The sequence below is a fragment of the Pecten maximus genome, chromosome 9, assembly GCF_902652985.1.
Source record: "Pecten maximus chromosome 9, xPecMax1.1, whole genome shotgun sequence".
Classification (NCBI taxonomy): Eukaryota; Metazoa; Mollusca; class Bivalvia; order Pectinida; family Pectinidae; genus Pecten; species Pecten maximus.
The window spans coordinates 32,173,652-32,186,577 of NC_047023.1; the positions used below are offsets into that span (position 1 = coordinate 32,173,652).

The window sequence follows — 12,926 nt, forward strand, 5'->3', positions numbered from 1 at the left end:
CGTTATAGGTAATCAATAATGGGACGCCTTAGATGACAGGTAAACTCGTTATAGGTAATCAATAATGAGACGCCTTAGATGACAGGTTAACTCGTTATAGGTAATCAATAATGGGACGCCTTAGATGACAGGTAAACTCGTTATAGGTAATCAATAATGAGACGCCTAAGATGACAGGTAAACTCGTTATAGGTAATCATTAATGGGACGCCTTAGATGACAGGTAAACTCGTTATAGGTAATCAATAATGAGACGCCTAGATGACAGGTAAACTCGTTATAGGTAATCAATAATGGGACGCCTAGATGACAGGTAAACTCGTTATAGGTAATCAATAATGAGACGCCTAGATGACAGTTAAACTCGTTATAGGTAATCAATAATGAGACGCCTAGATGACAGGTAAACTCGTTATAGGTAATCATTAATAGGACGCCTTAGATGACAGGTAGACTCGTTATAGGTAATCAATAATGGGACGCCTTAGATGACAGATAAACTCGTTATAGGTAATCAATAATGAGAAGCCTAGATGACAGGTAAACTCGTTATAGGTAATCAATAATGAGACGCCTAGATGACAGGTAAACACGTTATAGGTAATCATTAATGGGACGCCTTAGATGACAGGTAAACTCGTTATAGGTAATCAATAATGAGACGCCTTAGATGACAGATAAACACGTTATAGGTAATCAATAATGGGACGCCTTAGATGACAGATAAACTCGTTATAGGTAATCAATAATGAGAAGCCTAGATGACAGGTAAACTCGTTATAGGTAATCAATAATGAGACGCCTAGATGACAGGTAAACTCGTTATAGGTAATCATTAATGGGACGCCTTAGATGACAGGTAAACTCGTTATAGGTAATCAATAATGAGACGCCTTAGATGACAGGTAAACTCGTTATAGGTAATCAATAATGAGACGCCTTAGATGACAGGTAAACACGTTATAGGTAATCAATAATGGGACGCCTTAGATGACAGATAAACTCGTTATAGGTAATCAATAATGAGAAGCCTAGATGACAGGTAAACTCGTTATAGGTAATCAATAATGAGACGCCTAGATGACAGGTAAACACGTTATAGGTAATCATTAATGGGACGCCTTAGATGACAGGTAAACACGTTATAGGTAATCATTAATGGGACGCCTTAGATGACAGGTAAACACGTTATAGGTAATCAATAATGGGACGCCTTAGATGACAGGTAAACACGTTATAGGTAATCATTAATGGGACGCCTTAGATGACAGGTAAACACGTTATAGGTAATCAATAATGGGACGCCTTAGATGACAGGTAAACACGTTATAGGTAATCATTAATGGGACGCCTTAGATGACAGGTAAACACGTTATTGGTAATCAATAATGAGACGCCTTAGATGACAGGTAAACACGTTATAGGTAATCAATAATGAGACGCCTTAGATGACAGGTAAACACGTTATAGGTAATCAATAATGAGACGCCTACATGACAGGTAAACACGTTATAGGTAATCATTAATGGGACGCCTTAGATGACAGGTAAACACGTTATAGGTAATCATTAATGGGACGCCTTAGATGACAGGTAAACACGTTATAGGTAATCATTAATGGGACGCCTTAGATGACAGGTAAACACGTTATAGGTAATCATTAATGGGACGCCTTAGATGACAGGTAAACACGTTATAGGTAATCAATAATGGGACGCCTTAGATGACAGGTAAACACGTTATAGGTAATCATTAATGGGACGCCTTAGATGACAGGTAAACACGTTATAGGTAATCAATAATGGGACGCCTTAGATGACAGGTAAACACGTTATAGGTAATCAATAATGAGACGCCTTAGATGACAGGTAAACACGTTATAGGTAATCAATAATGAGACGCCTTAGATGACAGGTAAACACGTTATAGGTAATCAATAATGAGACGCCTTAGATGACAGGTAAACTCGTTATAGGTAATCATTAATAGGACGCCTTAGATGACAGGTAGACTCGTTATAGGTAATCAATAATGGGACGCCTTAGATGACAGATAAATTCGTTATAGGTAATCAATAATGAGAAGCCTAGATGACAGGTAAACTCGTTATAGGTAATCAATAATGAGACGCCTAGATGACAGGTAAACACGTTATAGGTAATCATTAATGGGACGCCTTAGATGACAGGTAAACTCGTTATAGGTAATCAATAATGAGACGCCTTAGATGACAGATAAACACGTTATAGGTAATCAATAATGGGACGCCTTAGATGACAGATAAACTCGTTATAGGTAATCAATAATGAGAAGCCTAGATGACAGGTAAACTCGTTATAGGTAATCAATAATGAGACGCCTAGATGACAGGTAAACACGTTATAGGTAATCATTAATGGGACGCCTTAGATGACAGGTAAACTCGTTATAGGTAATCAATAATGAGACGCCTTAGATGACAGGTAAACTCGTTATAGGTAATCAATAATGAGACGCCTTAGATGACAGGTAAACACGTTATAGGTAATCAATAATGGGACGCCTTAGATGACAGATAAACTCGTTATAGGTAATCAATAATGAGAAGCCTAGATGACAGGTAAACTCGTTATAGGTAATCAATAATGAGACGCCTAGATGACAGGTAAACACGTTATAGGTAATCATTAATGGGACGCCTTAGATGACAGGTAAACACGTTATAGGTAATCATTAATGGGACGCCTTAGATGACAGGTAAACACGTTATAGGTAATCAATAATGGGACGCCTTAGATGACAGGTAAACACGTTATAGGTAATCATTAATGGGACGCCTTAGATGACAGGTAAACACGTTATAGGTAATCAATAATGGGACGCCTTAGATGACAGGTAAACACGTTATAGGTAATCATTAATGGGACGCCTTAGATGACAGGTAAACACGTTATAGGTAATCAATAATGAGACGCCTTAGATGACAGGTAAACACGTTATAGGTAATCAATAATGGGACGCCTTAGATGACAGGTAAACACGTTATAGGTAATCATTAATGGGACGCCTTAGATGACAGGTAAACACGTTATAGGTAATCATTAATGGGACGCCTTAGATGACAGGTAAACACGTTATAGGTAATCATTAATGGGACGCCTTAGATGACAGGTAAACACGTTATAGGTAATCATTAATGGGACGCCTTAGATGACAGGTAAACACGTTATAGGTAATCATTAATGGGACGCCTTAGATGACAGGTAAACACGTTATAGGTAATCAATAATGGGACGCCTTAGATGACAGGTAAACACGTTATAGGTAATCATTAATGGGACGCCTTAGATGACAGGTAAACACGTTATAGGTAATCAATAATGGGACGCCTTAGATGACAGGTAAACACGTTATAGGTAATCAATAATGAGACGCCTTAGATGACAGGTAAACACGTTATAGGTAATCAATAATGAGACGCCTTAGATGACAGGTAAACACGTTATAGGTAATCAATAATGAGACGCCTACATGACAGGTAAACACGTTATAGGTAATCATTAATGGGACGCCTTAGATGACAGGTAAACTCGTTATAGGTAATCATTAATGGGACGCCTTGATGACAGGTAAACACGTTATAGGTAATCATTAATGGGACGCCTTAGATGACAGGCAAACTCGTTATAGGTAATCAATAATGGGACGCCTAGATGACAGGTAAACACGTTATAGGTAATCATTAATGGGACGCCTTAGATGACAGGTAAACACGTTATAGGTAATCAATAATGGGACACCTTAGATGACAGGTAAACACGTTATAGGTAATCATTAATGGGATGCCTTGATATGTTTAGTAATTCATAAATAATACCTAACATTGTTATAAAGTGGTTCTCCAATAGATAATGGGTCCTTGATGAACGGACTGTCAAACAAGTGTTATTGTTCTGCATGATATCATAAAAGTTGGTTTTCTTTCCTTTTTGAGGTCTTTCCACGGTTTTGACTTTTCTTCATCTTTTATGTGGTCAGTCTTTGAACCCTATTAAAATGTATGTCGTCCCCGACATCGACTCATTTTCTGAAAACGGTGTGTTGATGGCATTAGAAGACATCAAACATGGTTGGAAGGATGAAAAGCCCTGGTGGGCGGTTGAAGGATGACAAACAGACGGATGAAGAAATACATGTAGAACATGCGGTTACAAATGATGGACGTTTGTGCTGGCGTGTCGCAGAGATCATCGTCGGGTACTTACGGTTGATAGCACTAGTATACGCTACACCCATCACCCATCACCCATGGGTCAACTCAGGTGAAAAATCGTCGTTTCAATGACGTCAATCAATAAATAGAAACCAATCAACATAACTCTTTCAAAATAAGAACCCCTCAGTTGAAAGGGGGACATTATCAAAAATCTGGTAATAATATGGCTGTGTCTATTAAGGCTGATGATTCTGTGATAAATCTCTTTTTTAAAACAACTTCGTACGGCAATGTTTTCGGGACGTTAAGAACAGACCAGATGTGTAGTGTCCATACATGTAATCGGTGCGTCAATAAGATAAAAAAAAGAGTATCGAAATTGAACAACGACATGGCGGTGTTTAAAAAGGCTGTAATGCCTCATAAGCTGCTTTCCCAACACCTTGGCCTGTTTCCATTGATAGGAAGACATATCTGTCAGACAAAATAGTATCAATAATATTCTGCTGCAATGATTTAAACCCGTTGATATCAAATTTCTGAAACACAATTTCAAGATCACTCGCCGCTACCGTTGTTGAAATAAAGCTTCTGTAAAGCGTATGCTACCTTCACTTGATTGGTTGAAATTCCAATAGGAAAATGTGACGGAGCCAATCAAATATATTTATATTCACGTTGTGTCAATCACTTAAGTATTCTCTTTTCAAACGTGGATTTTTCAGATTTGACCCACGAGTGATATATTAAGTGTAGTGTAGTGCAATTAACCGTGGGTATCCGACGATACAGAGAAGGGCTAAACTGTTTTCGGGTCACCGAAGATAAAAAAAAAACAAAACATCACTTGCCTGTTTTCAAGTTGATTTTAATTCACAAAGTATGATTTCAGTTTACTAATATATTTATTGCTTGATCACAAGGTTAACTTTAGCTGTAACGAAATCACGCGTTTTATGCTCAGTCAAGCGATCAAACACGAGAGCTTGGAGATAAATTATAGACACAATCTTATGTTGAAATCTAGGGATTTAGAAATACAAAATGTAACGTGTTGAAATGTATGAATAAGGGCTGTTCCCTTTCAAATACGTATCCGCATACTCACATGTGTATGTATATCCGTAAACCGTTTATCGAAAGGCTTTTTGAAAGTACAGTGTAACTAAATGTTTTTTTTTATAAGTGTCAAAATTAAAGGCATATGATACTGAGATCTGCACTTTTAAATCTGATCTGAGCCGCTGTTTAATTTCTCGCTTCACACATTTTCAATTGTTCAGCTTTCTACAAAGTGTACAGTGTAATTCTCGCCGTTTACATTATGAAAGATGCCTTTTGATTTTCAGCAACATCTGGCGCGAAAATCTGAAACATCAAAAATGGCCTTACTCATCATAGCTTGACCTCAAGTGATATTTTATCAGTACGAAAAGCATTTATCTCTAGAAGTTAGCGATAATGTTTCCGGGCAGAGTTGTTATATATCAATATGGCCATATGTCGGGAAAATGATGGTAACCTTCGCGATATTGTGGCCTTGACTGATCCTTGTATTAAGCTCTTGTATCGTATTCGTCGACCACGATGAATTTTGCAGAGGAAACGTGTCATTGCCAGATATTCATTCAACGTACGAAATATGTTCGTGATAATCATTTGCGGCCATTGTGAATTTTAACAAAACATGACCTACTAGGTCAATGGCATTTGGCGAGAAGAGAATTCTGGGATGTTTCTAGATTTCACAGTACCCTGTTATGCGTTCTTTCACTGATTCCATGTTACCTTGCTCCTCTACGATGCCTGTTCGTACTTTCTAGGTAAAGATTTCGTGGCCATATCCCTTTCCACAAAATCACGAAAAACAGTACACTTTCAGATGAGTGTAGTTTATTGTCTTAATTGATTTATGAAACAGGGTTTTTCCTGGAGACAGGACAAGCTGCTACAGACGTCTCTCCAATGTGTGGTACTTAAACAGTTGTTTGACGGAGCGAGGCCAATGCTTGAAGACTGTATTATTGGTCCCCGGGACACATGGCTACACGAGAAGGTAGGCAGTATTATTGGTCCCCGGGACACTTGGCTACACGAGAAGGTAGGCAGTATTATTGGTCCCCGGGACACTTGGCTACACGAGAAGGTGGGCAGTATTATTGGTCCCCGGGACACTTGGCTACACGAGGAGGTAGGCAGTATTGTTAGTCCCCGGGACACATGGCTACATGAGAAGGTAGGCAGTATTATTGGTCCCCGGGACACTTGGCTACACGAGAAGGTAGGCAGTATTATTGGTCCCCGGGACACTTGGCTACACGAGAAGGTAGGCAGTATTGTTAGTCCCCGGGACACTTGGCTACACGAGAAGGTAGGCAGTATTGTTAGTCCCCGGGACACATGGCTACACGAGAAGGTAGACAGTTTTATTGGTTCCCGGGACACTTGGCTACACGAGGAGGTAGGCAGTATTGTTGGTCCCCGGGACACCTGACTACACGAGAAGGTAGGCAGTATTGTTGGTTCCCGGGACACTTGGCTACACGAGAAGGTAGGCAGTATTGTTAGTCCCCGGGACACATGGCTACATGAGAAGGTAGGCAGTATTATTGGTTCCCGGGACACTTGGCTACACGAGGAGGTAGGCAGTATTGTTAGTCCCCGGGACACATGGCTACATGAGAAGGTAGGCAGTATTATTGGTCCCCGGGACACTTGGCTACACGAGAAGGTAGGCAGTATTATTGGTCCCCGGGACACTTGGCTACACGAGAAGGTAGGCAGTATTGTTAGTCCCCGGGACACTTGGCTACACGAGAAGGTAGGCAGTATTGTTAGTCCCCGGGACACATGGCTACACGAGAAGGTAGACAGTTTTATTGGTTCCCGGGACACTTGGCTACACGAGGAGGTAGGCAGTATTGTTGGTCCCCGGGACACCTGGCTACACGAGAAGGTAGGCAGTATTGTTGGTTCCCGGGACACTTGGCTACACGAGAAGGTAGGCAGTATTATTGGTCCCCGGGACACTTGGCTACACGAGAAGGTAAGTAGTATTATTGGTCCCCGGGACACCTGGCTACACGAGAAGGTAGGCAGTATTATTGGTCCCCGGGGGCACTTGGCTACACGAGAAGGTAGGCGGTATTATTGGTCCCCGGGATACTTGGCTACACGAGAAGGTAGGCAGTATTGTTAGTACCCGGGACACCTGGCTACACGAGGAGGTAGGCAGTATTATTGGTCCCCGGGACACCTGGCTACACGAGAAGGTAGGCAGTATTATTGGTCCCCGGGACACCTGGCTACACGAGAAGGTAGGCAGTATTATTGGTCCCCGGGACACTTGGCTACACAAGAAGGTAGGCAGTATTGTTAGTCCCCGGGATACTTGGCTACACGAGAAGGTGGGCAGTATTATTGGTCCCCGGGATACTTGGCTACACGAGGAGGTAGGCAGTATTATTGGTCCCCGGGATACTTGGCTACACGAGAAGGTAGGCAGTATTATTGGTCCCCGGGACACATGGCTACACGAGAAGGTAGGCAGTATTATTGTTCCCCGGGACACCTGGCTACACGAGAAGGTAGGCAGTATTATTGGTCCCCGGGACACTTGGCTACACGAGAAGGTAGGCAGTATTGTTGGTCCCCGGGACACCTGGCTACACGAGAAGGTAGGCAGTATTATTGGCCCCCGGGATACTTGGCTACACGAGAAGGTAGGCAGTATTATTGGTCCCCGGGACACATGGCTACACGAGAAGGTGGGCAATATTATTGGTCCCCGGGATACTTGGCTACACGAGAAGGTAGGCAGTATTGTTAGTACCCGGGACACCTGGCTACACGAGGAGGTAGGCAGTATTATTGGTCCCCGGGACACTTGGCTACACGAGAAGGTAGGCAGTATTATTGGTCCCCGGGACACCTGGCTACACGAGAAGGTAGGCAGTATTATTGGTCCCCGGGACACTTGGCTACACGAGAAGGTAGGCAGTATTATTGGTCCCCGGGGGTACTTGGCTACACGAGAAGGTAGGCAGTATTATTGGTCCCCGGGACACTTGGCTACACGAGAAGGTAGGCAGTATTATAGGTCCCCGGGACACTTGGCTACACGAGGAGGTAGGCAGTATTATTGGTCCCCGGGACACTTGGCTACACGAGAAGGTAGGCAGTATTATTGGTCCCCGGGACACTTGGCTACACGAGAAGGTAGGCAGTATTATTGGTCCCCGGGACACCTGGCTACACGAGAAGGTGGGCAGTATTATTGGTCCCCGGGATACTTGGCTACACGAGAAGGTAGGCAGTATTATTGGTCCCCGGGACACCTGGCTACACGAGAAGGTGGGCAGTATTATTGGTCCCCGGGATACTTGGCTACACGAGAAGGTAGGCAGTATTATTGGTCCCCGGGACACTTGGCTACACGAGAAGGTAGGCAGTATTGTTAGTACCCGGGACACCTGGCTACACGAGAAAGTAGGCAGTATTGTTGGTCCCGGGACACTTTGCTACACGAGAAGGTAGACAGAAGGTATTACTCACATAGCATGCTGCATCTTTTTACTTTTCTTATTTACCCAAGGTCATTTGGTGAAGTATTTTGTTTCTTAACTGTGGGCTCTGAATAATTCATCCATAGTTTAAATTTGTTATTGGCAAATTTCATCAAGTTCCCGTTCGTACTTCGGGAGTTGATGTAGGTATATATAAAAATTACCATATTACGTATAGTTCATATCTATAATTGCCGAATTCCACATCCTAGTAAATGTTGTGAGGCTGGAGATAATAACCGTTAATTAATTGTTTCTCATTATGTGTGACTCCGGATTACTGGATGCTTAATTAATACACTCCTCCATATAAACAATGGAGATTGTTTATCTCTGTACGTATTTGTTTTAACCTTTCCGTGATTTGTTTCCTGAGTATGTCATTACTGACCTGTTACTATCATCAAGTGTTAATGTGATGTAAATATATAACCTTGTTTACTGATGTGTTAACAAAAGGGCGGACTGTAAAATTGAAATTGTATATATTAGTTATAATAAAGTTTCGGATGTAGAATATGCTTCAGCAGGTGATTAATATGTGCAGGTGTGTACCGCTGACATACATACCACAAAGAACGCATAAACTTTATGAGAAAGATAAAACGTACTGTCAGTTACATGTGTGTATGTTTAAATTCAAATCTATACAACCGCTTACAATGTATTCTTATTTGATAAGTTTTTCTATTTTCTATTATCAATATTTTTGTCTTCTCTTTTCAGAATGGATTTATAAAGCACGAGAAGAGTGGCCTCTGTCTCGACATGGATGTACAGGGCCCAGTCATGAGGGCCTGTCAGCCACTCGCAATATCTCAAAAATGGCAGTTCAATAAGTACAACTATTGACCATCGTCCGGCATAGTTATTATTTATTATTATTTTTCTTCGTAGTTATTTAAGTCGATAGAAAGGCCATCACAGATCCGTGTATATGCGTGTTTTTTGTATAGACGCATTAAAATTATAAAACTTTTGTGAAAGATTCAATGCTTTTACAATTGATTTTGAACATGATTTAAAAAAATGTTCAGTTTATTCTACTCCAAGTTGTTAAAATGGTTTTATTCCTTACATGTATTTACCAATGGATCTGAAGTACAGCGACTGGATTCTGTGTATTTCGGATATTTAACTGGCATAGATATCATTCATTTTATCCTCACAAAGAGTTCCAAATGCTTGTTAGGCAACTTTAGTTATCTACCTTTTCCCAAATAAATTCCTTACGCTAGACGATTTAGCATTACATGTATAACGAAAATAGGTATTCTCCGCTATATTTCCGTTTTAAAATTTTATCATGTTTTAAATTACAGTTAAAAATGTCACAGTGCAGACAAAGAGTAAATAGAATCGTTTTGAAACAGGAATAGACTGTTGTATGATTTTGTACGTACACAACTTTCAATACTTTATGTACCACCCTTACAAATTTTAATTTTAATTGTATCTTTCAAATTCAAATTGGGGAAATTATTCAGTGCACCCTGAAGAAGTCCTACTGTGCCCAACCTCTCACATTGACTCGTGCCCAACCTCTCACATTGACTCGTGCCCAACCTCTCACATTGACTCGTGCCCAACCTCTCACATTGTCTCGTGCCCAACCTCTCACATTGTCTCGTGCTCAACCTCTCACATTGACTCGTGCCCAACCTCTCACATTGACTCGTGCCCAACCTCTCACATTGACTCGTGCCCAACCTCTCACATTGTCTCGTGCCCAACCTCTCACATTGTCTCGTGCCCAACCTCTCACATTGTCTCGTGCTCAACCTCTCACATTGTCTCGTGCTCAACCTCTCACATTGTCTCGTGCCCAACCTCTCACATTGACTCGTGCCCAACCTCTCACATTGTCTCGTGCTCAACCTCTCACATTGTCTCGTGCCCAACCTCTCACATTGACTCGTGCCACATTGACTCGTGCCCAACCTCTCACATTGACTCGTGCCCAACCTCTCACATTGACTCGTGCCACATTGTCTCGTGCCCAACCTCTCACATTGACTCGTGCCACATTGACTCGTGCCCAACCTCTCACATTGACTCGTGCCACATTGACTCGTGCCCAACCTCTCACATTGACTCGTGCCACATTGACTCGTGCCCAACCTCTCACATTGACTCGTGCCCAACCTCTCACATTGTCTCGTGCTCAACCTCTCACATTGTCTCGTGCCCAACCTCTCACATTGACTCGTGCCACATTGACTCGTGCTCAACCTCTCACATTGACTCGTGCCACATTGTCTCGTGCCCAACCTCTCACATTGACTCGTGCCACATTGACTCGTGCCCAACCTCTCACATTGACTCGTGCCACATTGTCTCGTGCCCAACCTCTCACATTGACTCGTGCCACATTGACTCGTGCCCAACCTCTCACATTGACTCGTGCCACATTGACTCGTGCCCAACCTCTCACATTGACTCGTGCCACATTGACTCGTGCCCAACCTCTCACATTGACTCGTGCCCAACCTCTCACATTGTCTCGTGCTCAACCTCTCACATTGTCTCGTGCCCAACCTCTCACATTGACTCGTGCCACATTGACTCGTGCTCAACCTCTCACATTGACTCGTGCTCAACCTCTCACATTGTCTCGTGCTCAACCTCTCACATTGTCTCGTGCTCAACCTCTCACATTGTCTCGTGCCCAACCTCTCACATTGACTCGTGCCACATTGACTCGTGCCCAACCTCTCACATTGACTCGTGCCACATTGACTCGTGCCCAACCTCTCACATTGACTCGTGCCCAACCTCTCACATTGACTCGTGCCCAACCTCTCACATTGACTCGTGCTCAACCTCTCACATTGACTCGTGCCCAACCTCTCACATTGACTCGTGCCACATTGTCTCGTGCCCAACCTCTCACATTGACTCGTGCCACATTGACTCGTGCCCAACCTCTCACATTGACTCGTGCCCAACCTCTCACATTGACTCGTGCTCAACCTCTCACATTGTCTCGTGCCCAACCTCTCACATTGTCTCGTGCTCAACCTCTCACATTGTCTCGTGCCCAACCTCTCACATTGTCTCGTGCTCAACCTCTCACATTGTCTCGTGCCCAACCTCTCACATTGACTCGTGCCCAACCTCTCACATTGTCTCGTGCTCAACCTCTCACATTGACTCGTGCCCAACCTCTCACATTGTCTCGTGCTCAACCTCTCACATTGTCTCGTGCCCAACCTCTCACATTGACTCGTGCTCAACCTCTCACATTGTCTCGTGCCCAACCTCTCACATTGACTCGTGCTCAACCTCTCACATTGACTCGTGCCCAACCTCTCACATTGACTCGTGCCCAACCTCTCACATTGTCTCGTGCTCAACCTCTCACATTGTCTCGTGCCCAACCTCTCACATTGACTCGTGCCCAACCTCTCACATTGACTCGTGCCCAACCTCTCACATTGACTCGTGCCCAACCTCTCACATTGACTCGTGCCCAACCTCTCACATTGTCTCGTGCTCAACCTCTCACATTGACTCGTGCCCAACCTCTCACATTGTCTCGTGCTCAACCTCTCACATTGTCTCGTGCTCAACCTCTCACATTGACTCGTGCTCAACCTCTCACATTGTCTCGTGCTCAACCTCTCACATTGTCTCGTGCTCAACCTCTCACATTGACTCGTGCCCAACCTCTCACATTGACTCGTGCCCAACCTCTCACATTGACTCGTGCCACATTGTCTCGTGCCCAACCTCTCACATTGACTCGTGCCACATTGACTCGTGCCCAACCTCTCACATTGACTCGTGCCACATTGACTCGTGCCCAACCTCTCACATTGACTCGTGCCCAACCTCTCACATTGTCTCGTGCTCAACCTCTCACATTGTCTCGTGCTCAACCTCTCACATTGACTCGTGCCCAACCTCTCACATTGACTCGTGCCCAACCTCTCACATTGACTCGTGCCACATTGTCTCGTGCCCAACCTCTCACATTGACTCGTGCCACATTGACTCGTGCCCAACCTCTCACATTGACTCGTGCCCAACCTCTCACATTGTCTCGTGCCCAACCTCTCACATTGTCTCGTGCTCAACCTCTCACATTGACTCGTGCCACATTGACTCGTGCCCAACCTCTCACATTGACTCGTGCCCAACCTCTCACATTGACTCGTGCCACA

The 12,926-nt window shown here is 43.4% G+C and overlaps 1 protein-coding gene across 1 annotated transcript in view; it reads left to right on the forward strand.

Annotated features, from left to right (window-relative positions):
* The window catches only part of LOC117333964 (polypeptide N-acetylgalactosaminyltransferase 13-like), a 52,337-nt gene extending 42,725 nt beyond the window's left edge, over positions 1–9,612 (forward strand). The window contains exons 11-12 of the mRNA XM_033893384.1: positions 6,117–6,251; positions 9,487–9,612. Coding sequence (XP_033749275.1) covers positions 6,117–6,251; positions 9,487–9,612 — 261 coding nt within the window. The remainder of the gene's footprint in view (positions 1–6,116; positions 6,252–9,486) is intronic.
* The last annotated feature ends 3,314 nt before the right edge of the window (positions 9,613–12,926 follow it).